Raw genomic sequence first — 27560 nt, 5'->3', positions numbered from 1 at the left:
GAGGTGGCAGCTTAGTAGGGGTACTAGACAAGGATGCCCGTGGTCCCCAATGCTCTACATTTTGACCCTGGAGCCTCTTGCGATCTATTTGAGGCAGCAATATGACACCATATGTATCGAGGTGAACGGGGAGCGGCACTTGGTCTCCCTATATGTGCGGTATCCGGAGAAGAACCTCCAGTACATTTTGGAAGTGCTTGGGAGATACGCTATGCTATCAAGCATAGCGGTGAACCCCCAGAAGTCTAGTCTGTTCCCGTTGGGGGGGTATACAGGGGTTCCAGCTGAGAGGTTACCGGTCTTACAGGTACCGTGGGCGGTTAGTACTTTTCGGTACCTGGGGATAGATATATATCAAACCGTGGGGGAGGAGCATAGGTGTAATACAGAGATGGCAATCCCAAAAATTTAGAAATGCATGCAGTTTTGGGCAAAGCTGCCTTTGGCGATGATGGGGCGGGGTGCGATGCTAAAGATGGTGGTCCTGCCAAGGCTCCTACATTACTTCGGAATATTCCGTATCTGATTCCTAAAGGGTTTTTTGCCAAACTGAATAGCATGTGTAGGGACTTTCTGTGGCATGGCACGCGAAACAGAGTGGCGTTATGGAAGCTCCAGAACTTCCATGACAAAGGGGGTATAAAGTTGCCCAATTACGAGGCGTACTATGTGGCGAGCCAGTTGCAATATGTTGCCAAATGGCTATCTGATGAAGAGACCTCCGAATTTAGGCTGTTTGGGCGGGATTGTGCACCCTTTTATTTGAAAGAAGTTATGTGGGCACCCAGGGCGGCGATGGTGGGGCGCCCTAAAATGATGCTACTGGGCTGGAAGGTGTGGCGCAGGGCATGCCAATTGATGGGGAACCCGTCCCCATGCTCGCCGCAGATGCCATTGGTGGTATTAACAGGGGCAGACGCTCAGCTGTGACTGATACTCCGGACCCACTGGGAGCCGGCTGCGGTGGCAACGATGGGGGATATTTGGCAGGGGGGCTCTTGTGTTACCTTTGAGGGGCTGCAGGAGGAGGCTGGGTTGCACGAAGGCCAGTACATCACGTACCACAGAGTGGTACAGAGGATTAAGAGAATGTGGCCCAAACTGTGTTGGAGGAAGAACTGGACGCCACCATAGATGTTATATATGATATAGCTGAGGGGGGCCATGAGGTCTCCAGACTGTACGAGATGTTGATGTCTAAACTGGGGAAGGAGGTCACGCAGCTGAGATTGGACTGGGAAACGGAGGTTGGGGCCCAAATGGGAGATGGGATGTGGGAACGGGTGCAAAGGTATCATAAGAAGGTGTCTAGAAACGCGAGACAAACAGATACAGCTTTACATAACACACTGGGCTTATATGACGCCTTGGAGGATATCGAGGTTCGAGAATGCAGGTCGGCAAGCATGGCCCAAGTGCGACGAAGAGAACGCAGGCATGGTGCATATGTTTTGGTCTTGCCCGATCATAGAGAGGTTCTGGAGGGGTGTAAAATAGAAACTAGAAGGAAGAGGGGTCGAGATAGTAGTGGACACGGTATGGGCCTGGCCTTGTGGGGGGGTTCCCCAGACCACGGAAACTCAGGCATGTAAGCAAATTAAGAGACCTGGCTTATGTGCTTGCAAAGAGAAGGATTGCCATGGGATGGAAGTCATGCCATGTGCCCAGGATAGAGGTGTGGTGGAAGGACTTGCAAAAATGGGCAGAAGCCGAAACCATAGCATGGCAAGAGGCATGCAGAAATGGGGGGGGGGGAGGAGAATGAGTCCCTGATGGCCTGGAAATCACTGATAGCCGGATTGTTTGGGTCATTAGATAACCCGACTGAACCTGTTGAGGAAGAGACCGAACCACAGGGTGTGGAATCCGATGACTCAAGGTGATAGACTCGCAAGGGGGTGGGGTAGTGGGAGTAGTGGTTAGGGAATTTAAAAAGTGTAATGAAACTCTTGAACATGCACTGTTTGTTTGGTTTTTATTGTTTGCTTGTTCAAAATGTAATAAAAAAATTAAAAATAAATAAATTTTAAAAAGAGTGCTACTTGCAGTAGCTGTGTAAATATGATTATCATGTGCATACATACATACATTACATTAAACATTTGTAATTACGCAAAAGCTGTTCAGTTCAGTTTATTCTGCAACCTTTTCACACCTTTTCTGTTAATGCTCCAATGTCCAAAATGCATATGCTTGTTGCTTGAAGAGAAATTGTGATTTGAATGGCAAGCCACAGCAATGAATTGTCCAAGAAAGCCTTCTTCCGCCTAATCCCTGCAATCCCTCCCTTCTCCTTTGCATCTCCAGAATTATTCCAGGGATTATCAGCATGCTGACACTACACCTACTTTTGTACAAAGGCAGTTCTGATGATGTGCACAACCGGCCCTTAATGCACTAAGGAAGAGGCAGTGTGAACTACACCCAGATTCTCCTTCCTAACAGCCAACCTGCAGGCTTTTTTAAAGTAAAGGTAAAACCATAGTGCTGAATCTCATGATGTTGTCTCTTCTCGCTGAGGGTGAGATCCTTTCCATGAGGCCAGGGTGGTGAGGCCGCTACCCGATAGTGCCCTGGGGGTGGTACTCAGCGTGTGGATCTCATGGGGAGGGATTCCCCCTCTGGGAAACAGGAAGGACATCATAAGCCAACACAGTACACCACCCATTCACCTGCCTTTCTGTCCTCATCTTCTTCGCCATCCCCAGATCCTATAGGTTCCTCGAAGTATCTCTGTTGTAGCAGTGGTATTACTACTGGGACAAGGAAGAGTAGGGCTGACTTCACTGACCTGCCCTCTCAAAGTACTGGGACGAAGAAGTTCAGGACCAACACCACCGAGTCATCCCCTCAAAGTACTGTGACAAAGAAGATACACAGAGGACTAACCAACCAATGAGAAAACTAGAATGAAAGTCTAGTTATCCAGTCTCAAGTGGCTTAAAGAGGGAAGAGGGGCTAACTTTGGTGCCAGTCCCTCATAGGAGGCATCACGAGCGGAGGTGCTTGCCCGCATTAGGAACAGCTGAGAGTTCAGCTGCTGACCGGGACGAAATGGGGAGAGTTCTGGAGTCCCTACCTGGTTTGCCAAAGTTTGATGTGCCTATAACGAGCAGGACAAAAGGCCCAGGGCTCAGAAGAGTGCTGCACGATGCCAGCGAGCAGGTACGCATTGTGCATCTCCAAAGAAGAGTGGCACAGCCTCATATACCAGCGCAAGACCAGGAAACCGCTGAGAAAAGCTGCAGGAAGACGAAAGAAGGGCTGAGAAGGAGGCTAAGGATCAGCAGCTCTGAGAGAAGATACGTGGGCTGCCCAGGGACCTCTGGGACACTTGAGAAACCATTGTGAAGGGGTCTGGGACCCACACCTATGAAGTCAATCCAAAGGGGTCTTTGACCCACACTTGCAAAGTCAATACGAAGGGGTCTTGGACCCGTATATGAGAAATAGAAGAAGGGGTCTGGGACCAAGATTTGAGAAAGAAAGACCCTGGCATGAGAGTACACCATGGCTGCCTAGTGAACAATCAAGAAGAAGCACAAGAAGGGGTTTGGGGACCACACATGAGAAAGACAGCCCCTGGCAGGAGATTGCACCAGGGCTGGCCAGTGAACTGCCAAGTGGAGCCTGAGAAAGGACTGGGGAACAGAGATAGTCCTGCAACCACATTTTCTTGCCAAGAAAAGCATGAGAGAGGCATGGGAAAAGGAGACATTATCCCAGCCACAGTAGATTTCCCCCTATTTTACAAACCATATCATCCAGAAGAAGGGAGTCGTTCTTCTGGATCCTGAAGAGACGAACCTATTTTAGTTCTGTTTTAAGTGTGAGCATTAGAGAGTGGATTTTGACAGAAGACGGTGCACTTTTTAGCTAGGGACATTCTGACAGATCCTTAGTTTAATTTTCGACAGGGGAAACCCCTCTTAGACTCAGGGTTAGATTGGTTACTTTCTTTCTTTTGGTACTCTGAGAAACCTAAAGGTGTCCCATTTGCTAGTCCCCAGGGATCTGTCATCCAGGTGGCCAGGACACAGCCATCACTTTTGGATTCAGTTCCTGGGGGTGGACCAGTGCGGGTGGATCACCACCTTGGTGAGGGGTCTTCGAGGAGTGGGACACCAGATGGCGAGATGCAGTAACCCCTTCCCTGTAACACCTTTACACCATCCTACCAGGTAGGATACTTAGGAACACAACACAAACACTTTCTCACAGACAGCTCGCTATGAGAGAAAACAGACTAACACCCGAGCCATATACCTGACATACCCCTTTATAATGGCCAGGCAAGGTCAGGCAATTACTAACCATCACGTACTGCAGACTTCCATTACACTTCCCCACACGGATAAAAGGCAAAGCGCGAGAGCACACTCTGAGCGAGACAAAGCACACAACGAAACAGCAGTTCCAAGATGGCAGTTTAATAGGAGGAGAAACGGTGAAACAGAAGGGGATTTTAAGGAGGGGGATTGCCCTTGACCTTTTCGACAAGGAACTGCTGGTTTCACAAGGCATCGAAAATAGAAAGCGCAAGACCAGGAGACCAGGCTGAAGAAACCTGCATTGTGTGTCAGAGGTACCCGGGGCCCTCCCGCGTCAATCAAAGAGGGGAGAATCGCCTGCTGCCATGGTACTAGCCTTAGCTCCTAAAACAATGCAGCGCCAATGAAATCAATACAGTCGGTGAGTTGGGGAGACTGACACCAGACCGGTCTGTGTTGAAGCCAATTTTGCAAGTGGCAACATTGTACGTTGAGCGCTGAAGCGAACAGTGTATGAAACGCATGGGATAATCAACACAAGTAAAATTGAACACCAGATGAGTGATTGAACTTTGAAATCAAGATACGATACCTTTGACAGAGTGGTCCAGCACCACATGAGTGCTCCTTCGAAGGTCTCTGTAAGGTATCCAACTGAGAGTTGACAAAGGTGAAAGAGTGGCAAAGAACTGTGCATCAAAGTGGTCCTGCTGTGGGTCAAGCAAAATCCTGTGAACAATCGAAAGTCTTTGATGTTGATACTGCCAAGAAAGTTGATGACAAACTAGTTAAAGTTGGTCCGAGCCCAAACAAGGGAGGTCAAGTGAAAGCTTTGGGTTAAAGCAAGTTTGTGTTAGAGTGAATTAAATTGGTCTAAGCCTGGCAGAGAGAGACTGATTGAACATTGTGTTAAAATAGATCTGGGCCCGGCTGAGGGGGTTCCAGATTGGACCGTTAATCACCTGAGAAATTGGATACATGAAAATCCTACAAGCATTGTGTTGAAGGGGATCTGAGCCCTGCTGAGGGGCACCCAAGGTGAATAGTCAATCACCTGAGAAATTGAGTACATGTGAAATCCTAAGAGAAGAAAGTATAGTTTGTTTGTCGCATCAGACCCCCTGAAAGGCACAGAAAGCCCTGGTGCTAATGTTTAAACTGTACCCTCGTGCTAGAGAAGCCAGAGACCGTGCTAAGTTCAAGTGTCCCCTTGTCCTGTGCTGAAAACGTGGAGAAGGGAGACTAACGGCCGGAACACCCTGACATTTCATTTCTTGAACACTTCTTTCTTTTAGATAACAATGTTTCCCACACTATTTGTATTTAAAGGTAATGATTGGCAATAGTTTTTTTTTTTAGTATAGGCCCTTTTTGTTTTGTCAAGACACCACTAGGACTGCGTTATTATCTGATGGTCGAAGCTTGCTCCCATCTTTAGATTTGCGATTAGATAGGCGTTTTTCATACCCTTTTTGAAGTTCAATAAACACTGTTGAACTGTGGTCACCTGGGTCTCGTCTTACTGTTGATACCATGCCTTCCTTACAGTACAACATAAAAGTATTTGCCCAAAAGCATACCTCCTGTGCGTCAGTCTCCTCCTTCAACACCCTCACAATATCTTGCAGAAATCCCCTTCTATAACTCACCAAACCCAGCTGGAAGTCCTGAGATACCAATAGTGGCAGGCCTTACCACACTTCCATCATCTCCATCCCCTCTTAGCCGGTGCCTTGCAGAAGGTTATTAGTCATAGGGGACTGCTTTTACTATGTGATCCTTATTAGAGTGACCCCCAAACTCGTTTTTGATCAGCTATATTGAGAGTTTCTTGACCTCTGAAACCTTGGCATCCACATACATGCAGCCTAAATATTTCAGGCTTCACATTTGTATTGCAATGACATCACGGCTACCTTTGCCTGTCTGTTTGTGTGTGATTCTTACATGCCACGTTTAATTGATTTCCCAATGTGGTGCATGTGGCTTGAGGAAGTTACACTTCTAGCCCCTTTTCACTGTTAGAGTGACACTGTTGCCTCATTTTTTCATTTGCAGTTCTCAACTGCTATATCCATCTCCTGACATATTTGTTAGACTATTGGTTACTTTAATTTTTCTTTCCTTAAAAACCAGAACGACACTGATGTTGCTTTATTTCATGTGCCGCCTCACCTAAACTATGGCACAAGAAATGTGGTATACACTAGGCTACAATTTGTGTTTAAAATGTCCTTCAGGGTTGGCCACCAGGGGGCACACGGATGGTATCACTCTCTGTGAGGCTCCGCGCAAGGGTCCTGAAAAGTGGGTTGAGCCCCCACCACGAGACCCCCATCTGCTACATCATCGATGAAAACCAGCATCGGAAGTGTCCAGGCACCACCCGGAGAAAACCCGAAGCAAAATGAAGCCTTTTCGCGGAGAAAACTCCCCCTGCGCCACACGCAGCACGAAGGCAGGAAGGCAGGAAGGGCCTGCGAGCCTCTTCCACACGTGAAACATCCCTGCCCTGCGGTGACGCGGCATCACCTCTCTTAACCCCGCTTGCTCGAGCTGCCCCTGTTGCTCGCCATGTGTGCCGACCCCTCTCCTGGATCCCATCTCGGCTGATGAATCGATTGGTGAGTGAGGCCCCCCCACACGCTCCCTGCCTTGCGCCGGGCCTGAAAGATCTGCGCCGGAACCCCGGCATACGTGGAAAGAACCACAGTGCTCTGGGCACCAGAGGTACGGGAGGAGTCCCTGGGCAGGGTTCCCCAGGCAGTAGAGGCTGAGGGCTGGGCCCCTGTTTCTCAGGGCATGTGCCCTCCTCGGCTCCCACTCGAATCCAGAGGCTTACCGAAACGGGGTACACTGAGCATCTGGCCTGGGATAGGCCGTGCGCATGAGGGTTGCCTGAAGAGGCTGTGCGTGGACCGCGGATGGGTACTCCTCTCCTCGGGAGACCGCCCTGGATCTTCCTTATGTCCCTTAACATAAGGAAGTGGCACACGTCCTGTGCAGAAAAACGAAATGAAGGTACACAATTGTAGTAATGGACCTGATGCTCAGCAACATTTGACTTTGTGCTACTTTTGGAGCCTGTTAACGCTCCGCTTTGTCACCGTTTGGGTGTGCGCTATTTCGTTTTCTTGCTTACTTGCCATTTCAAGATGGCTGTGTGCGCCTGCTATGCACCGGACTGCTAGGGCTGGTGTGTGCATGGGGCCCAGGATTGGCCATGGCCCTCTACATCTTGGCCAATGAGGAGGCCGGCAGGCTTGGCCGGCCCTCCCCCAAAGGCCCGATCCTGGCCCCATGCAATGTGTTCCCCCATCTCTACTCTCTTTCTCTTGCAACGACGGCCGGAGCGGCTGCTGCTCCTTTCTCCCTCCTACCATCTGATGCCTCGCAGTGCACTGGGTGCACCTCCATGCTGCAGGCATGCATCCCCTGGTCCTCGGCGAGTGGCACACGTCCTGTGCAGAAAAAGGAAATGAAGGTACACAATTGTAGTAATGGACCTGATGCTCAGCAACATTTGACTTTGTGCTACTTTTGGAGCCTGTTAACGCTCCGCTTTGTCACCGTTTGGGTGTGCGCTATTTCGTTTTCTTGCTTACTTGCCATTTCAAGATGGCTGTGTGCGCCTGCTATGCACCGGAGTGCTAGGGCTGGTGTGTGCATGGGGCCCAGGATTGGCCATGGCCCTCTACATCTTGGCCAATGAGGAGGCCGGCTTGGCCGGCCCTCCCCCAAAGGCCCGATCCTAAGGCCCTGTCTACCGCTGTCCATCGCGGTACGCCGGATCGCCGGCCCCATGTGAGTGTTTGTCTACCCCCCGTGAGTATCTATGTGCCCCTCCTGCCCCCCCTGCCCCCCGTGAGTATCTGTGTGCCCCCCCTGCCGCCCCGTGAGTATCCATGTGCCTCCCTCCTGCCCCCCGTGAGCATCTATGTGCCCCTCCTGCCCCCCCTGAGTATCTGTGTGCCCCCCTCCTGTCCCCCGTGAGTATCCATGTGCCCCCCTCCTGCCCCCGTGAGTATCTATGTGCCCCCCTCCTGCCCCCCGTGAGTATCTATGTGCCCCTCCTGCCCCCCCTGCCCCCGTGAGTATCTGTGTGCCCCCCTCCTGCCCCCCCGTGAGTATCTATGTGCCCCCTCTGCCCCCCGTGAGTATCTGTGTGCCCCCCTGCCCACCGTGAGTATCTGTGTGCCCCCCCCCTGCCCACCGTGAGTATCTGTGTGCCCCCCCTGCCCACCGTGAGTATCTGTGTGCCCCCCCTCTCCCCCCCCTGCCCCCGTGAGTATCTGTGTGCCCCCCTCTGCCCCCCGTGAGTATCTGTATGCCCCCCTGCCCCCTGTGAGTATCTGTGTGCCCCCCCTGCCCCCCGTGAGTGTCTGTTTGCCCCCCTGAGATTCTGTTTGCCCCCCCGTGAGTATCTGTGTGCCCTCACCCTGCTTGCCCCCCCCCTCTTGCTCTGCGCTCCACCCCCCCTTCTCATTCCGTCCTCTTCAACTTCACTCCTACTCCCCCCTCCTTTTCTCCCCCCTCTTAGACTTCCGCCTCCTAGCACTTACTCCTATCATCTGTTCCGGGACTCTTGATAGCAGCTTGTCTGTCCCCCCCCCTTTTGTTCTCCCCCTGCCCCCTCCCCTACTTTTCAATTTGTCACTGACTTTTGCTCAGTAGCGTGTCTTGTTCTCCTTCCCCCCTCCGTCCACTTGCCCCCCCCTCCCACCACGCCTCTTGTTACCACCTGCACTGCGTAAATTGTCGTCAGACTTAGTAATGTTACTGCTTGCTCTGTTTTCCTTCCTTTCCATCACCCCTTGCCTTACTTGTTCTATGCACTTGCACTATCAGAAATGTCGACAGGCCTATTATGATAGTTATTTTCACATTCTGTATTGTTTCAAGGACTTTTGCTGAATGTAACTGTATTTTCCTATGTCCCCTCCCTCCTTGAAGCGCTTTGAAACACATTGTGTATAGGCGCTATATAAATAAACTATCATAATAACACAGGAGGCCCCATACTCTAAGCAAGCAATTTCGAAGTGAACGAATTAAAGGTCAATACACTGAGCGAACGAGAATATTTAGTGCCGCAAAAGCAGGTGAGCCAGGGCGATGCGGCAAGTGATAGGAATATCAGAAAATGGCGGCTGATTTCGAGTGCGTTAATGGACGAAAAGTCGGGTATGGTCCATACGAAAGTTTTCTACGATCTACCGATTTATGCTTAAAAACACATGGCCGAACCGTAGGGACAATAAAAAAAAAGTCCCGGAACTATCCTTTAATCTGTATGGTCTCGTGGACAGTTGGCGCCATTTGCACCCGACGGACGGAGGCTTCACCTTCCACTCCCTCCCCCACGACACGCTCACGCGTATTGATTACATCTTCCTCTCCGATGGCCTCTTGCGCATATTGCAAGCGGCAACTATATACCCCTCTGCTTGGACGGACTATGATATGGTTATGGTGGATATACTCTGGAACGACCTGGCCCCCCGGAATACCAAATGGAGATTTAATGACTCCTTATGGGCTGACTCGGTCTTCAAGGAAGCTTTGGAAACCGAAATCTAGCAGTTCTTCGCTTCTTATGACACAGGGGAGGTAGGGAAGACATCCGTGTGGGAGGCAGCCAAGGCAACTTGGAGGGGGGTGCTCATAAGGGAAGGAGCCCAAAAAAAAACAAGAACGTGCCTTGATAGAGAAGGGCATCAGGGAAAAGCTCTGTAAGGCTCAGAGCCTGGCACAGTTCTCCCCATCTGAAAGACCCAAGTATATTGCAGAAGCTAAACTACTCAGAGTTGAAAATACTTATCGCGGGCAAAACTGCCCAGACCCTACAATACCTCAAACAAAAGTATTATGAGAAGGGCGACAAAGCGGATGCCCTCTTGGCGGCTCGTCTTCGTGCACAGAAGGCGGAGAGATGGATTGATCTTATCGAAAGGACAGATGGCACCCTCACGGACACGACAGTGACTTCCCCCAAGGACGTACAAGAAGCATTTGCTTTCTTCTATGAAGATCTATATGTGAGTGACCCCCCTCCTCCTGTGGGAAGCATAGACACATACCTCAAGGAGGTGCGGATCCCCACACTCACACTCACGGAGGCCAATTCCCTAGATATGCCAGTCACAGAGGAGGAAGTTGTAGAAGCTATAAAGCGCTTGAAGACAGGTAAAGCCCCAGGAGAAGACGGATTCACGCCCAGTTTCTACAATACATTCTCCACTTTCATTGCCCCCTTTTAAACCACATCTTCGACACAGGTCAAGCTCCTCCATCCTTCTCTCAAGCCCTCCTTGCAGTCATTCTGTATGAGGGTAGAGATCCTAAATACTGCAGCTCCTATCGCCCCATTTCTCTCAATATCGACGCCAAGATATATGCCAGAGTCATTGCGGCTCGGCTTGAAACGCACCTCCCTAGGCTAATACATTCGGACCAAGTTGGCTTCGTTCTTGGGAGACAGGGCGCGGACACTATGAAAAAAACCCTTCACTTACTCCATGAGGCACAGGGAATGGGAGGGGACCCATCACTTTAGTCGTTAGATGCCGAGAAGGCCTTTGATAGGGTGTCATGGGATTTTCTGGAAAAGGTATTGGTTTCGAACGGGTTAGGGCCAAAACTCTGCCGTGCCATCAAAGCGCTGTACGCCTCTCCCACAACATCAGTAGTGGTGAACGGTGGTTATTCACGATGGTTTCCCCTGGAAAGGGGGACGAGGCAGGGCTGCCCACTGTCAGTGATATTATTTGTAATGTCCCTTGAGCCGTTAGCCCAAAAATTGAGACACGATAGTAGAGTTAAAGGTATCAGAGTAGGTGATTGAGAATACAAACTGGGCCTATATGCCGATGATATCTTACTACACTTAACTGATCCCTTAGATTCGGTCCCGGCCGCGGTCGGAATAATTAAAGAATATGGTCAGTTGGCCGGTCTGAAAATTAACACTGCGAAATCTGTCCTCCTCCCAATCGACAAAAGTAGAGACTCTGAGGTCGAACGCTTTGCCACCCTAGGAGTAAAAGTCAGTCTCACCACGCTCCGATACTTGGGTATTAATGTTACTCGCGACCTAGGATCCCTATATGAAGCCAATTTCCCAACATTGTCACTTGCCCTTCAAAAAGATATTCTAAGATGGTCCAAGCTCACCATCTCTTGGCTGGGCCGTCTAAGTGCCATAAAAATGGTGATCCTCCCCAAGATACTATATTTGTTCCAAATGCTTCCCATTAAAATGTCCCCAGAATACTTCACGGACACGAGAAAATTGCTACTAGCCTTCCTGTGGCACGGCCAAAAGCCTAGAATTCCGAGATCCTTGCTCCAGCTTCGAAAAGATAATGCAGGGGTAGGCCTACCGGACATCGAAACATATTATAGGGCGGCCCAACTCCGGGTCCTCGTTTCACATGTCAGGCAGCAGTCATAACCACAGTGGATAGCCCTGGACAACTATCACCTCCGTCCCTTTATTTTGGGTGAATGGCTATGGGTGCCTGGCTCCCAATTACGTAATAGCATCAAATCTCACCCCATTATAGGTACAATATGGGCAATATGGAAGCCAGGCAACAAAATGGTTGGAGTTACGACATGGCCCTCTCCTCCGGGTCACCTATGGTCCACGGGGATCCTAGATGAAATCCCGGAACAAGGAAGCTTTGAGACCTGGTACCAGGCGGGGCTAGAAAGGGCAGGTCAATTATGGATAAATGGCTCTTTTATAACCATTCAGGAGCTCCAGGAGGCGCTTGGCATAGGCCCGTTCTCGGTTTTCCTGTACATGAGACTCAAGGGGGTATTGACAAGGCCGATATGGAAAGAACAATTGCAGAGGGACCTTACCCCATTCGAGAGAATTCTTGACACATGCACAGGCTCCAGAGGTTTGATAAGTGCAATGTACCTGGCATTGATTGAGGTCGATATTACACCCTCCCTGAAACTCAAAAGCAGATGGGAATCGGATATGGGCAGGCAAATTTCAGGCTTCAAATATGCAGACGGACGGTGAAATCATCTATATCTTGTCAGTACAAACTACATGCTATCAAGTTAATATATAGATGGCAATACGTCCCAATCTGGCTTGCCAAAATGTATCAAGGAGTAAGCCCATACTGCTGGAGGGGCTGCGGGAAGCAGGCTGATTATTGGCATATGTGGTGGGGATGTGCAGTGGTCCAAGCCTACTGGTCAGAGGTTCTTAGCTGGATCAGGGACCTAGATGATGACGAAAGAGAGAAACAACCACTGCTGATTTTGTTTGGCTTGATTGAAACGGAGGACACGATCATGAAAGCACCCAAAATGGTGCTAGGTCTGTTGATGGCTGCACGAGCCTGTCTAATCATGGTATGGAAAAGAGCCACACTCCCTAGCAAGACTGAATGGCTGGGTGTCGCTCTGAGCATTTACAGAATGGAAAGCCTGACTGCAGCCTTACATGGAGATTGTACCAATGTTGAGAATGCATGGTCAGAATTTCGTGCCACATATGTCATGTGAAAAGAATGTGTGCAAAACACTGCTGAATCTCGTGTCAATTTAGTCAAATGCTGATGGAGTCTGTTATGCCAGAGTTTTTGGTTTTGCTGTGCACACTTGCCTTATGTCATGAGTATAATAGCGGTTCTTTAGCAATGTTTAAACTTGTTTTCAACCCCCGTACGGTGACACGTGAAGGGGGGCGAGGTAAAGAAAGTGGGTTTTGTTGACGTTATTGGTTAATTATCTGATTCCAAGAGACTTTACACGCTTTATATGAAAATGTTATTTGCTGTGAACATTCTTTTTCTTCCGACTCAGTGATGGAATTTGCATGTAATTGATTGTCGAACTTTTACAAAACCAATAAAATTGAAATTTAAAAAAAAGAAAATGTCCTTCAGCTCTCCAGGAAATGTGCTTTCTTAATTTCAATAGAAATCCCCCATATAGTAATTAGGAAACCATCATCAGTGCACACAATAAATGCATGACTTTTGTGGAGGACCTACAAAACACAGAAAGTATGTCTTTAACCTTCATTTACTCACAAATAGGTGGTGGCTGGGATAAAGGTCTCAAGTCTCTGCCTACTCCTACCCTACCTGGCCTTTTATACGCCCTACGTCTTGGTTCAGTTTCTTTATGCCTATCCGATTATTTATGCTCATTCACTCCTTCTATGCAGTCTTCACATTGTTTTTTTAAAATTATATCCTACCTTCCAACAGATCTGGCTGCAGGGACTCAAAAACCCTGGCAACGATCTGGATATCAAGTGGACGCCTGGCCTCTGTGCTGGCTCAGTGCTGCTACACTGAGGCTGTCTGCCTCTGCCGCACATGGCTTTCCGACTTCCGAGGTTCATCGCCTCTCATCGAGGCGGGGCTCTCCAGACTATTCAACTCCTGGAAGGATTTTATAATTGTGCAGAATTTGGCTCACTACCAAGGAAATATGGCAGTACATAGCAGCTCAGCTCTTTCGGTTTTGGGATTACTGCATCAAGTGTCGGTTTCACACTTTCCCACATTGATAACCTCTGACAAAGAGCTTCTGTGCGGTCTGCTCTCCAGCAGAGCTTTCCATAAGACTCTTCAGGACTATTAGGGAACTTCATTGTTAGTTGTGCATGGTCCATAGGGGTCAACATTAATTGAACTACTGGATCTATGATCTCCGTGTCACAAATATTCATTAAACATGTGGTGTGACTGCAGTGATTGTCCTCTTCTCCAATATGCATCTAGGGGCCCGCGCCCGGGTACTGACAAAAGAACAGGAGTTTTGTTCAGCATTGAGTGCTCTAGCTCAGAGGCCAATTGGCTGAGATCTGGCCATCGCCATCCACTTCAAAAGGGGCTCTGTAGCTTCCACCCTACATCAACTCTTGGTAGCTCAGTTACAGCAATATTGAAAAGGTGGGCCTGATTTTCTGGACTGCAGAGTCCCTTCCAGGCCTTGGGGATCTGACCAGGTTACATTTTGGTGCTATGCCAACTGTGAAAAACCAGAGGGTGGTTCGCAGCCTAGTCCCTGGGAAAGGCCCTCAATTTTGGATCCCGACCCTGGAGTTAGACAAGCGAGGGAGGATCACCTGGGTAGGGGAACCTCAGGGAGTGGGGGGTGAAGCACTTGATGGTAACACATGGTATCCCCCTTTTTCCTTAACCCATCTAACCCATATCCCTGCTTATTTCATGGGAAACTACAACTCCCATAATTCCTCCCCACTTCACCTTGATAACACTACTGACCCGAGGAAGATGAGGAATGAGGCCAGGAGGATTACCTCTACTGACTTGCAAGGACTCTTCCCTCTAATGAGATCAGTCAAAGTCAGTGACGCAATACAAATTATATACACCTGCCACTAGTTAACACTCCCTGTCAGGATAAAAGGTGGGGTGCACAGGCACATTCTGAGCGAGGGTGGGTGCAAGAAGGAACAGCTCTTTCGGGGCTGATTCCGAACCAAGTTACAGAAGTTGGAAGGTCAAGGAGCTGATCGGCTGCTGCAGAGAATGAGAGAGAGCCTGGCGAGTCCATCGTTTCAGGAAGCCAAAAAATGAGTGAGCAGAAAAAAGAAACCTTCAAAGTGCTTCCAGGAAACCTGCTATCCTCCCTGGTGAACGATGGAGTTAAGGAGGAGCAAAGGAGGCGTTGGTAACAGCCTTAACTGCTAAGGGAAAAGCATTGAAAACAGAAACCCAATTAACACGACCCGTGTGCTATCGAAGGCAAACAAAACCCCGGATTGTGTTAAGAGCAAAAGAGAGGTGTACCGAGTTGAAGGTTGCACGTGTGCCGATAAAACGCGTAATGAAGAGAACAATGATTGAATGCTGAAAAATGTATACAAAGTAACAGAGGTCCTGTTTGGCAGCCCCTAAAATCAAGATATAGTGACAAGGCCCGAGTCAAGCATTTCCAAGGACAAAGAAAGCACTCTGCAACTTTTGATAAATTATAGACTTGAAAATCACATTGTAAAGTGACAGAAAAACAAATGTGCATTTTCTACTGCTGTTGGTTTGCTTTTCTTTTATAGAAATGAAGAGTCAGGATTAAGAAATTTACAGATATTGAAAATGTAGATCTTTGATAGGAATTTGATAAGCAATACAATGGATAATCTGCCATGTTGGGTGAAAAGGTAAAATCAAGGGGTACAGAAACATGTATATTCAAAAGCTGCAATTGTGAATGAGACCAAATTAAAATGAAGCCAGAACAACATCTGATATTCTGTTCAGTTCACCAGCCCTTGCAAAACAACAGAATTGATCGGCCTTTCCTTCTTCTCAAGGAACTGGATTTTGTTTGAAAAGGTGGAGTCAACGATAATGATGGACCTGCAACTAGGCCACTGGGAAGCCAGACTTGCAATTAATTCTAAAGGGGCTCCTTTATGACTTGCATCTGTATTTGGGGGGCTTAAGCCTTTAAAAAAAAAATAATAGGAGCTCAACTTGACCAGTGGATCCATTTTCTCCAATATGCTATTTCAATCTCTCAGTCGCTCCTCATGGAAGGAAAAAAAGAAATCTGGAAAAACAGTGTTCATCTAGAATCTGCAAGACCCCGAACTATTCCAAGAGGGGCAGGATTGAGAGTCATAAAGCCCCCAGAAACAAACTACAAGGGACTTGACCACCGCCAAGCCTCTGGGTCAAAAATGTTATAGTTCCAGCTCTGAATCAAGAGCAAAAATACCAGATATTTTGGAGTGTGCAGAAAAATGAATGACTGCATGTAATGTGTAAGGTGAGAAAAAGAATGTGTTTCTTAAATGGTGCATTGGCATTTACTATTTTGCTCATTCTTACACAGAATGTCATAGAAAGTAAATCTTTCTTTTGAAATGTTAAGCTTGAAATGCTCAGTATAACGCTATAAAAATGAAATTTGGGGAGCCACCAGGGGGCGCCGGGATGTGTTGACGTTCCTTGGCCAGTCTCTGACTGCGGGCGCCTAAATTGGGGATCTGGGCCCCCCCAGCATGCCGCAACTGATCGCTTGACCCCCCCCCCCCCGGGATCTGACAAAGCATGTGAGCACCTGTTGAGTGTTTTTCCGACACTCAGAGCTGCCGCCGTCTCTGAGAACGGGCCTTCAAGGTTGGAGAGCGGAGCCTGGGAGGTTGCTGTCCCCACCGAGGAGCTCCGCGTCACGCTCCCCCGTCGCGGACGGCTGCTTCTGGGGCGCCCAGGCCCATCTATAGAGCCGTCCCGGAACGGAGGAAAGGGGACGGCAGAAGGGACTGACATAGCCTGCCTTCATCAAGGAGCTGGCGGCAGGTGTGTTTGTGCTGGAGATTTCGGCGCTCCTCCATTGAGGCCCAGTGCAGTCCGCCCAGTCGGGGCAGGAGTGGTTGTGTCCGGGGGGTCCCGCTTGCTGGTGGATTGGGGGCCGCAGGGGTCTCCTGCCCCTCTTGCTGGCCGCTGTCAGCTTTCGCTGAGGTGGTGACGAGACGGGGTATCAGGGTGAGCTGAGGCCCCATCCCGTGGCAGTGCTGCATGGAAGTGTAGGGCTTAGGGGACAGGCGCCTGGGAGTCCCCTACAGCGACGGAGGAGGTCTGGTGTGTGCTCCTGGAAGATGGTCCTGCCCCCGGGTGGGGCTCGCTTGCCGGCTCCCACAGAGGTGAGGAGGCGCCCTGGGACCCTGCGGGCGGGCTGTCGCTCCGGGACCTGGAGGGAGCGGGCCCGGTGTGTGGAGTGCTGTCTGGGGAGGCGGCACCCATTGGCATAGCTCTGGAGGAGCTCTGACGACACGGTGTGGTCTTGCTGGTGGGCTCCGTCACCCGGCCTGGGTCTCCTGCAGGGGCTTGAAGCAGGCTTTCCCTCGGAGAGGAGGGAGAGTTTCCTCGCGATTCCTGGTCCTCCCTGCTTATGGTGATGAGGCAGGGATCTCCTCCGGGGCCCGAAGACGCCTGGCTCTGCTGGTTCCAGTTGTCCCCCTTCCGCAGCCGAGTTGGGGTCTGGCCCGGGTGCTGGAGAGGTGGTCCCGGGAGCACTGGTCTGAGGTCCAAGCGAGGGGCCTACTGTAGTGCATGCTTGGGGATTTGCCTTGCGGTGAGGCCTCTTGTGCTTTGCCTACCATCTGCTTCTAGGAGCTGCAGCCTTTCAGTACTGTTCCCCCACTGCTAATGGACCGGTCTCGTACACTGCAGAGGTTTCGCCGCTCCCCCGATTTCAGCATGGATAAGGGCGGCTGTGGTCCTGCCTCCCACTCGGAAACTTCCTTCTCCGGGTAGAAAATTAACCATACGAAATTGTGCTTGATGCCTATGGCTAGTTCTGGCTTGGAGGTTGGGGAGGGGGCCACTTGGGAAGGTATCAGAGTCGAGCGGGAGGCAACACGCTATTTGGGGGTATTGATCCCGTGGGATCTAACGAAGCTGTATGAAGTCAATTTCCCTCCGGCTTTGGTGAAGATTCTTACTGATCTCCGGCGGTGGTCCCCTTTGACGTTATCATGGTTTGGCCGTATGGTGACAATTAAGATGAACGTGCTCCCCCGTCTGCTCTACTTGTTTACCTCCCTCCCGGTCACTATCCCAGAGTCTTGCTTTAGAGCTCTCCAGTCGGCGGTGTGTCGCTTTATCTGGAGGGGGAGGAAACCGGGGGCTAGGTATGATACTTTGACTCTTCCGCGTTCGTTCGGGGGATTTGGGCTGCCTGATTTTCGGCGATACCATAAGGCGGCTCAGTTGAGGGTGTTCTTGGAGCACTTAAGGGATGAGATGAGAACGTATTGGTCATATATTGAGGATGTTCATGCCCACCCCAGAAAAGTGAGAGACCTCTTGTGGGCTGTGGGAACCCCCCTTCCTAGAGCTGTAAAAGTACACCCCACCCTGTCCGTGTTGTGGTCGCTGTGTAAGAATGATAGGGGGAATGTGTCCCTGTCCTCTTGGCCTTCCACCCTGTCCTCGGTGTGGGCTCCCCCTTTTGATTTGGGTAACAGATTTTCGGGGAACTCAACGGTGGTCTGATGGGGGTCTGGAGCGTGCAGCCCAGCTGTTTAGGCAGGGTGTATTTATAGACTATGATAGTCTGGTGGATTCTCTGGGCGTTCCTCAGATCTCCATCTTTGACTATGTCCGGGTGAAGGGCATTATGACCGACCCCAGCTGGGTGGCAGATCTGACTCGCCCCCCCACTCCGTTGGAGAGAGTGTTTATCGATTCCAATAGTAGGAAAGGCTCCCTGTCCAAAATTTATAAAGCGTTGATTGCGGCAGATGTTGAGCTCAGGCAGCCTTTTAGGAAACTTTGGGAGGGTTGGGTAGGGGGGGAAATGGGAGAACCTACATGGTCGGCCATTTTTAAGGCCCTTTTTTCGGGTTCCCTGTATACAGCGGCAACGGAACATAACTTCAAAATGTTGCACGTGTGGCATCTTTCTCCCGAGAGGCTTTCCAAAATTTATGTGGGGTCCTCCCCGTTTTGCCCGAGGGGGTGTGGTCAATGAGGGTCCTGGTTTCATCTCTAGTGGGACTGCCCTTCTGCCCAGTTTTTCTGGTCTGAACTGAGTTGGATCAAGGAGATTACGGGAGCAGACCTACCCTTGCAGCCTCTTGTATTTCTCCTTGGTGTGTGGGTCGAGGATGAGGAGGACATGCCCGTGTCGCGTGTGGTCCAAGCTATGCTGCGGGCGGGGAGGCTTGCCTTAGCTCAAGGGTGGAAACGTGCTGGGATGCCTTCTAAGGAAGACTGGTTAGCAAAACTCTGGGTGATTTTCACATATGAAAAACTGTCGGCGATCACTCACGACACCATGAACTCCTTTTTGCAAGACTGGATGGTAGTGTTGCTTCATGAAGATTGTGAATCAATGAGACTTTGACTTATGAGACTTTTCACATGCCTTGAATATTTGTGTTCCCGCATAAACTTCCTTGGACCATCCTTTGTTTCTATGATTTGAGCCCTTTGTGCCAGTTTTGACTGTATTTTTGGTCCCATTATAGGGTGATATTTCTCTCTCCTTAGTTCCTCTGGGTATGGTTTGGGTAAAGGGGGAGTGGGTGCAGGGGGGCAAGGGGGTGGAGTTGGGTACGGGGTCCTTTGTCTTTGTTTCCTTTTGGTGTTCTGTTTCTGATTAATAAAAATCCATGTGAAAAAAAAAAAAGAAATTTGGGTGAGGGTATTTTTAATTCAAATTTGGTGAATTTGTATTTGGTTGTGTTGTCAGGGATAGATATATCCTGTTTGTGGTGACGAGCCCATTACTTTGAGATGAGAAAACAATTTGTATAAAAATGTAGAAGTGAGTTAAATGAAAAAATCCGTAAGTCTTTAACCATTTGTTCCATTATGATAAAAATGGTGTAGTTAGAGAGAAGACTGGTGAGCCAATTAGTAAAGTGGTCATATGTGTGGAATTTACTATTTCTGAATGTTACAATGTTTGATGAAACAAATCTCTGAAATGGCATCACATAAAATGGGAGGGTAACTGGGTGAAAAAGTTACTCCCATCAGACTACGCCCTTCAATAAAATGCCCAATGTCCTCAGAAGTCACTTTTGCAGCACTGTCCAATCACATATTGACCAATTAGATTGGGGAAATTATACACAGCTCAAAAAGGTGAGGTTTTCGGTCTATAAAAGATACAAAACACTCACTTTGCCAGACTCACTTACTGACAGAGGAAGAATTGATAACAACAGGAAGGCGAAGGAATGGATTGCACTCCTTTTGGACCCATTTTGGATTATTGCCAGAGCCCCATAAGTGAGGCCTAGTAGGAGATAAAGTCCCAGGCCTTCTTTCGAGGAGGATACAGCAGACAGGCTGTGGAGGAAAGCTGATCCCCATTTTGCTGACTGATGCTCACCTGTTCCTAGAGGGGGAGGACTGAACCAGTCCATAAGAGGGTAGCCACTTGTTTGAAACACCCAAAAGAAATTCACATTTGAGAAAAACAAAAGATATTAATATGTATTATATGTTTAACATGCTAATAATTGTTTTATTATAAATGTTTGTGTAAAGTTTCAAATGTAAACTAAATCACAATAAATATAATTATTATTACACTTTGAATAACAAAAAGGGAAATAATCCTGAAGGGAGTGATACTATAAAAGGGAATTAGATCAAATCATGGCCTTGTTATTTGTCAGTACTGAGGAGTGAAAATATATAAATTGAGTGTGCATCCCGAGAAATTATGGAACATTTCAGAAGTGTATGTGCTTCTGGAAAAATATACATTTTACAGATTAGGCCGATGGTGTTTATACAGTGAGATCCCCAGACTCTCCTTGCGTAGCGACATCTAGCACGGAAGAATCATTAAGGGAGTTAAATGGAAACTCACTGTCTGCATACCTGAAAAAGAATATAATGCAAGTAATTCCCCGAGCATAGCATCAAGAAGAAAATTGTTGTTAATGCCAAGTTGTTTCAGAAAAAACATAAAGGGTGATTCTTCGCTACTCATTCTCATGTTTTTAAGTTGCCCAATGAAAGTGAGAAAGGTATGCTTTTACGCAGTAATTAAATAGAAACATCACTGAAGGGAATCTAGTCTACATACATGTTGAAAATACATTTTCCTTTCAACAAGCCATGTACATAGATGAGGGTCCAGTAGTTTGTTGCAATTGAGGTTTTAGAATGCTGTTGAAAGTCTGATATCCCTATTGAGTAAAGGGGTGGTATCTCTTTGGAACAAAGGGGAAGTAGAGAGAATTGTATAGGGAGGGATGTTTTGAATTAATTCACTTTTTCTTTAGCAAATGAAAGTCTCATCATGGCTACTCATGTTTTTAATCAATGGTGCATGTGCAAGGAACGTCATCTGGGGGCTGCCACGGGTCGCAACTGTAACCCCTGTGGTCTCTCTTGCTACTCCTAAAATACATTTTTAAAACAAAGATTTTTTTCTTTCATTTTTAATTGAAGCTCCTGGGCTGTGGCTCTGTTTCCGGAGTGGCTGGCTTTTTTGTTCAGGCCTCTTAAAAAAAAAAAAAAAAACAGGCAGTTATACAACTGAAACTCTTTTTCAGCAGTGATACTAAATAAAAAAGAATAGGAATAACAAATCATTTGCCTTTCTGGAATGCTATACAATAATTGCTAAACTCAGTAAAAAAGTTTATTTCAGGCACACTTCAGCGGGTGAGTCACTGATTTAGTCTTTTCTTAAACACCTCAAATTCTCAATGCAGACAAATACTTCTAAATAGCATTTAGAGTAGAATAAGCATCCATTTCGGACTATGTGTTTTGTTTTTTGTAAATTGCAGCTATAGCATTTTGTTCTGCCGTTGTCTCTCTTACGATCCATCTCGGTGGGTCACTTAACAAAATCCTTGCGCCTAAAAGCTTGTGTACAGTGTAGAAATGTTTGACCATAGCACATAAAGTTGCCCTTCATTTCTTTGTGACAGTATTAAGGCTTTGTTGTAATGTGTCCATCTCCCAGGTATGCTCTTCACGATGTTTGCATTGCATGTATGAGGTAACGAGTGTCCAGAGTACGGGATGCTGTGCAAGTGCCCTGCTTTCCCTGTGCTACTTTACATTCTTTAATACACAGTTATGAACCCTCCCAATGGTATGTATTTTGCCAACCTCTGAAGCCTGAAAAGGAGATCCACGCAGGCTGGACATGTAGCCAACATTGCACCAGACCTGCAGATGAACTGGCCGGCTGTTAAATCTCAGTTACCAGTTTAATGGTATCCACTAAACAATGTAAATTGCTTTCTGACTTAGAGTACATTCAGACCTGTCATTTTAGTGCATAAGTGCGATATAATAACACATCATTATCATTTTGCCTTGGACGTCTGCTTGCATTCAGCGTAATCTGGTAGTATGGGTCTATACACACTGATATTAAGGATACATATGGTGATCCATTCTTGTATGAAATGTACATCACATTACAGTATCACCACCATATTTCTCGTAGTGTACTAAGGAACAATGCTATGTGATGCCACTTCCTGTTTTGTCAAGGGGTGAAAGGTTGTGTTTCAGCACTTCCCGTGATGTCACTTTGGAGTGGTGTAAAATGACATCACTTCCTGTGATATCAGAGGTCAAGGGTCGTGTGATGTCACTACCCCTGACATTTTGGTGAAATGACATCACTGGCATGCATGCCACCTAGTGTGAACAAAACATATAAGTGCGGGGAAGGGGTGGACCAGATTCATGCTAGTCAGGGAAGGGTGACTGTGGGCAAGTGCTGGTAAGGGGTACTGGGGTAGACTGGACGAGGAGGGCTTGGGCCCAGTAAGGCACGTAAGGGTCCAGACACCAGTCGCAGCAGCAGCGGGGGGGGGGGGGGGACAGTTTAGCAAGCGGGGGGAAGAGGGAAGGAGGAGGTGAAAAGGAAAGTCTTGAGGTTTCCAGAACTTAAGGAGATCTGGCTCAAGTCTGAGAGGGGCAGTAAGGCCATTGCAGAGGGAGGCTCCTGCCGAAGAATGATTTATCCCCCCCACTCTCTGCTTGGAGAAACGTCTGATCTGCAGAGAGTTCGAGCTACTGGACCGAAGGACTCTAGCAGGGAGGTATTTAGGGAGAGACAGTTGAATGAAGCGGCATCCCAGGCCCCAGAAAGCCTTGTGGATGATGCAGAGGGTTTTGAATTTGATCCTTGCAGCCACCGGGAGCCATTGGAGAGATTTTAGGGCTGGTCAGATGTAGTCCCTGGGCTTGAGGCCAACGATAAATGTTGCGGCCTTATTCTGGATTAGTTGAAGAGGGCGAAGGGAGGAAAGAGGCAGATTGAGGAAGTGATTGTTGCAGTAGTACAGCCTAGAGAGAACCAGGGCTCTGGAGACATTCAGCTTCTGGGGAAAGGGAGAATGCCTCTGAGGAGGTGGAGCAGAAAGTTGAATTTCTTATGCAGTAGTATCACCGAGTGCCTGAAGGGCCAGCGCCCTTGCAGGCACCAATGTGTGACTGAGTGAGCTTTGCGCACTTCCATACATGGAAGCTTACTAGGCATGTGCTGCCCTGTAAGCACATACTGGAATTGTTTGTACAACTTTCCAGTCAATAAGCTACAGGCTAAATTACCTCTGCAGCTCGCTGACAGTCTATTCTACTTTTTTTATGGGTGGTGAGGCACTGCCAATTTCCCATTACGGATGGGCTGATGTTGAGTAATTCCTTCAACACTTTTTGTTTTTCTCAGCCATAGAAAAAAAACCAGGTTTCACGAGCACTCCATATTTGCTCTATTTTGGTGTCACCCTGTAGTTGACTACAGAGATTGATATTTTAAGTCCACTCCATACGCTACAAGATCTAAAGCAGAAATAATGCTCTCCCAGTGTAAGGATGCTCTTTGTTCCCAAATGTTTTAATGCAATTTCAAAACAGATATCACGCATGGTAACATCATTAAAAAAACACACAAAGAAGAAAGATAACCTAGGGAATCTGTTAGCGAGCATAGTACAACAAATAAGTATTAACTATAAACTAAGTAAAAGATAGACGCGTGGGAGACTGAGGAAAATAGAACAATATGGAACAAATGATAGCTACTATAAGGAGAACGACTGATAACAGTTTACAACACCAACAAAGATTGCGCGAGGACGATAAAGAGGTAAGAGGGCATCAATGTAGGTAGGTGAAGGTTCAGATAAGAGTCAATATTCAAATTCATATCAAGACAGGCTATTCTATTGCAAATCATGTAAACATTGTGTAACACCCACAACCTCCTAGGGTGAGCTCTCCAGAATCCACATAACTTCATATAACTGAAGTTCCTCTACTAACACTAACTGGATTAACAGGAGCAGGTTTTTGAGTCCCTAGTGTGAGGAACATTCGACACTGGACCCAGGGAGGTACATTCATTGGAAAGCATTACTGCTACCAATAATAATCAGCCAGCAGTATTCAACAGGGATGACATTTCTCAAGCTGAGTTTGTCAGGTAATCATGTACCAGGGACACGGCCTGGAGGCTTTGGAGATATGTGCTGCTAAGGAACTACAGCACTTCAATAAATCATCTTCAAACCATTGCAACAACAGGATTCAATCTGATTGTATCATGATCCTGTAGCATCCGTAAAACCGTTTGCATGGTGTACAGTGATTTACATTTGTCGCAATGTTATTTAAAAAAAGAAGGAACTCACAACCGACATACCCAATTGCTGGAAGAGAAGAGCCACACTGGTGCCTGTAACCGGGAGGCTCTGGTGCAGGGGAGTTTGTATCAGCTGTCTATCTCCTGCTCCCAAAGAAAACAGTTTCTGCAAAAAGTTATGAAACCAAAATATACAAGCTATGTTCAGTTTTAAGTCAATGAATACATGTATACAATAATCTACAGGGATAAGTGACTGTTATTTTGTTCCTTTAATTAAATCATCAAAATATGCATTATTTTTTCATGGCTGGTTCTCTAAGTCATGCATACAGTAGTTAAAAAGCTATAAAGTAATGTTGATGCTGGCTTGCATCCAATAATAATTAAATGCACTTCCAAAACCTATGACATAATATTTTTTCGTTAATGATTTTACACTGAAACCCGCAAAGATAGACAGTTATATAACTAATATGCCAGAGACAATAATAGTGGAAACAAATATACTTTCCACAATAAAGAACAAATGAAATGGTCTAGTTTAATATGGGCTAAATAGATTTCTTACCTGATAAGGCACAAATTTGTGGAGTATTACAGTTGTTTTCGAAAAGCAAAAGGGGACGTCGACAAGGAGTGCCAGTAATACTATCCCTAGTGCGATGTCCACCGTACCCATGGTCCTTCACGCATTGAGGTCCCTCAGATTATTTTGTTTCTGACATGAGGTAGCATGAAGTGTAGCGCGATTACAGGTGTATAAAAGCAGATGTGTATCAGATAAGCTCATATAAACATCCATGCACCTTCTCTCCAAGGGGAGGAAGGGTGAGAGCATCTAAGCAGATACAAGCATCAGAAATATGATTAGAGTGAGTAATGTATCCCTTCTGAGGCTTGTGGAATCTGCTTAGATCACATGCTATGCATAGATTAGCAAGCATTGTTAGGAGAAGGTGGTGGGTTCTGAGAAGTCGAGCGGCAAATAGATGTTTTAGAACCGCTTGTCCCAGCTGTGTATCTACTTTGGAATGAGTGTCAATGCAGTAGTGCAGCGTGAAAGTATGTACTGAGCTCCATGAAGCTGCTTTCCAAATCGTGTCTAGCGGAACATTTGCGTTAAGTACCCCTTGTGGAGTGAGCTCTTGGTGTGAAAGGCAGAGTTTTGCTTGATAATGACTAACAGAGCTGTATGCATCCGACTATCCACCTGGAGATGGCATTCTTGGAAATGCGGTCTCCTTCTCTGCCTGGTGCTGCAGAGACAAACAGTTGGTCTGTTTTCCTAAGGACTGCCCTCATTACATCTAGTGTATGGAATTTCTTCACAGATGAGCTTGTTGGATTCTGGAAGAAGGCCGGTAGCTCAATGGATTGGTTCACATGAAATTTGGAAATTAATTTAGGTGAAAACAGATGGTGTGTACGTAAAACCAATATGCCCTTGTGTATGACAAAGAAAGGGGCCTGCAATGACAATGCTTGCAGTTCACTAACTCTTCTTATGGAAGTAACAGCCACTAAGAAGGCAGTCTTGTATGTCAGGTGTTTAAGACTTGACTTATGCATAGGCTCAAAGGGAGGTCCCATGAGCTTTGAGAGTACTACATTGAGATCCCAGCCTGACGGTGGGTTTGAAATTGGAGGGTGGAGTCTCTTTACTCCCTCCATGAACACCTTAATGACTGGAACTTTCCACCATGATAATTAACTCTGAGAGGTGGTGTAAGCTGATAAAGCCGGCAGGTGGACCTTTATAGAGTTCAATACTAACCCAGAGTCTAACAAGTGGAGCATATAGTTAAGAATGTGGGATGGAGTACATTCTATGGGGTTTATTTGTTTAGACTGCACCAAATTACAAATTTCCTCCACTTGTCGAAATGACAGTGTCTGGTGTTTGGTTTATATGCCTCCTTGAGGATATTCAGACACTGCTGTGTAGATTTAGATGTCCAAACTCTATGATCTCAGGAGCCATGCTGCCAAGTTCATTGAGTGAGGTTGAGGATGTACTCTTATCCCCCCGTGTTGAGTCAGAAAGATGGTCTGGTACGGGAGTTTGATGAGATTGCACATCGCCAGTTTGCGCAGATGTGGATACCATGGTTGTCTTGCCCACATGAGAACAACTTGGATGAGCGCCATCTGCTCTCTGTGAATCTTGTTCACCACCCTGCTCATTGGAGGAGTTGGAGCAAAAGCGTTAGCAAATTTAATGACCAGCTCATCCATAGGGCATCCCCCTTGGAGTGTGGTTGGGGAAACCTGAACGTGAAGTCTGGCATAGCTTGTTTTCTCTTGTAGCGAACAAGTCAAGCGTGGGCTAACCTCACTGTGAAAAGATGTGGTCTACGAGATTTGATTCTAGTTGCTACTTGTGTTCTTCTGGTAGGGGATCTCTGCTCAGTGAGTCTGCTAGAGTGTTGAGTTCCCCTGGAACATGCTGGGAAGATAGGAACATCCCCCATCTGAGTGCCCATGTCATTATCTGTGCTAGCTTGGACAGATTTGCAGAATGTGTGCCCCCATGATTTTTTATGTAGAACATTGCAGTGGTGCTGTCGGTTAGGATCTGTACCGACTGATTTGTCAGCTGTGCTTCGAATGCTTGAAGCACTTTGAATACTGCCAGAAGTTCCAGCAGATTGATGTGGTTTTGTGCCATGATGAGAGTCCACAGACCATGTGCTGTGTGATGAAGCTGATGTGCCCCTCCCACCCGGATAGTGACGTGTCTGTCTTAACTACCGCTTGGACTGCCGGATCGTGGAAGGGTTTTCCCTTCAACACGTTCTCCCTTATCCAGCAGCAAAGGCCTTCTACTAGTGTTGGCCAAACGACCACTAGATCGTCCCACTGACCGCTTGCCTGAGACCACTGTTTCACTAAACACTCCTGCATGGGGTGCATGCGCAGACCTGCGTGTGGGACCAGGTAAATGCAAGATGCCATCATGCCTAGCAAACGCGTAGCTTTGCGTACGCTTATCTGGTGACTGGCCTGATATTGAGGTATTTGCAGTAACATGTTTTGAACTCTTCCCCTTGATGGGAAGACTAACCCCTCTTCTGAGTTTATGACAACTCCTAGGAACTGGTTGGTTGAGTTTGGTATAAGGCTTGATGTTTTCTCAGTTATTAAGAAGCCCAATTGGAAGAGAATGTTTATCGTTCTTTGAGTGTTTTTCCT

At 47.5% G+C, this 27560-nt stretch overlaps 1 protein-coding gene across 4 annotated transcripts in view; it reads right to left on the bottom strand.

Moving 5' to 3' along the window:
* The window catches only part of SBF2 (SET binding factor 2), a 2983421-nt gene that overhangs the window by 1901520 nt on the left and 1054341 nt on the right, over nucleotides 1-27560 (bottom strand). For all 4 annotated transcript variants that reach the window (XM_069623660.1, XM_069623661.1, XM_069623662.1 and 1 more), the window contains exon 6: nucleotides 24426-24531. In XM_069623660.1, the coding sequence (XP_069479761.1) occupies nucleotides 24426-24531 (106 nt within the window). The remainder of the gene's footprint in view (nucleotides 1-24425; nucleotides 24532-27560) is intronic.

The sequence above is a fragment of the Ambystoma mexicanum genome, chromosome 11, assembly GCF_040938575.1.
Source record: "Ambystoma mexicanum isolate Mex_15411 chromosome 11, UKY_AmexF1_1, whole genome shotgun sequence".
Classification (NCBI taxonomy): domain Eukaryota; kingdom Metazoa; phylum Chordata; class Amphibia; order Caudata; family Ambystomatidae; genus Ambystoma; species Ambystoma mexicanum.
This window is presented reverse-complemented; position numbering and strand designations above follow the sequence as displayed.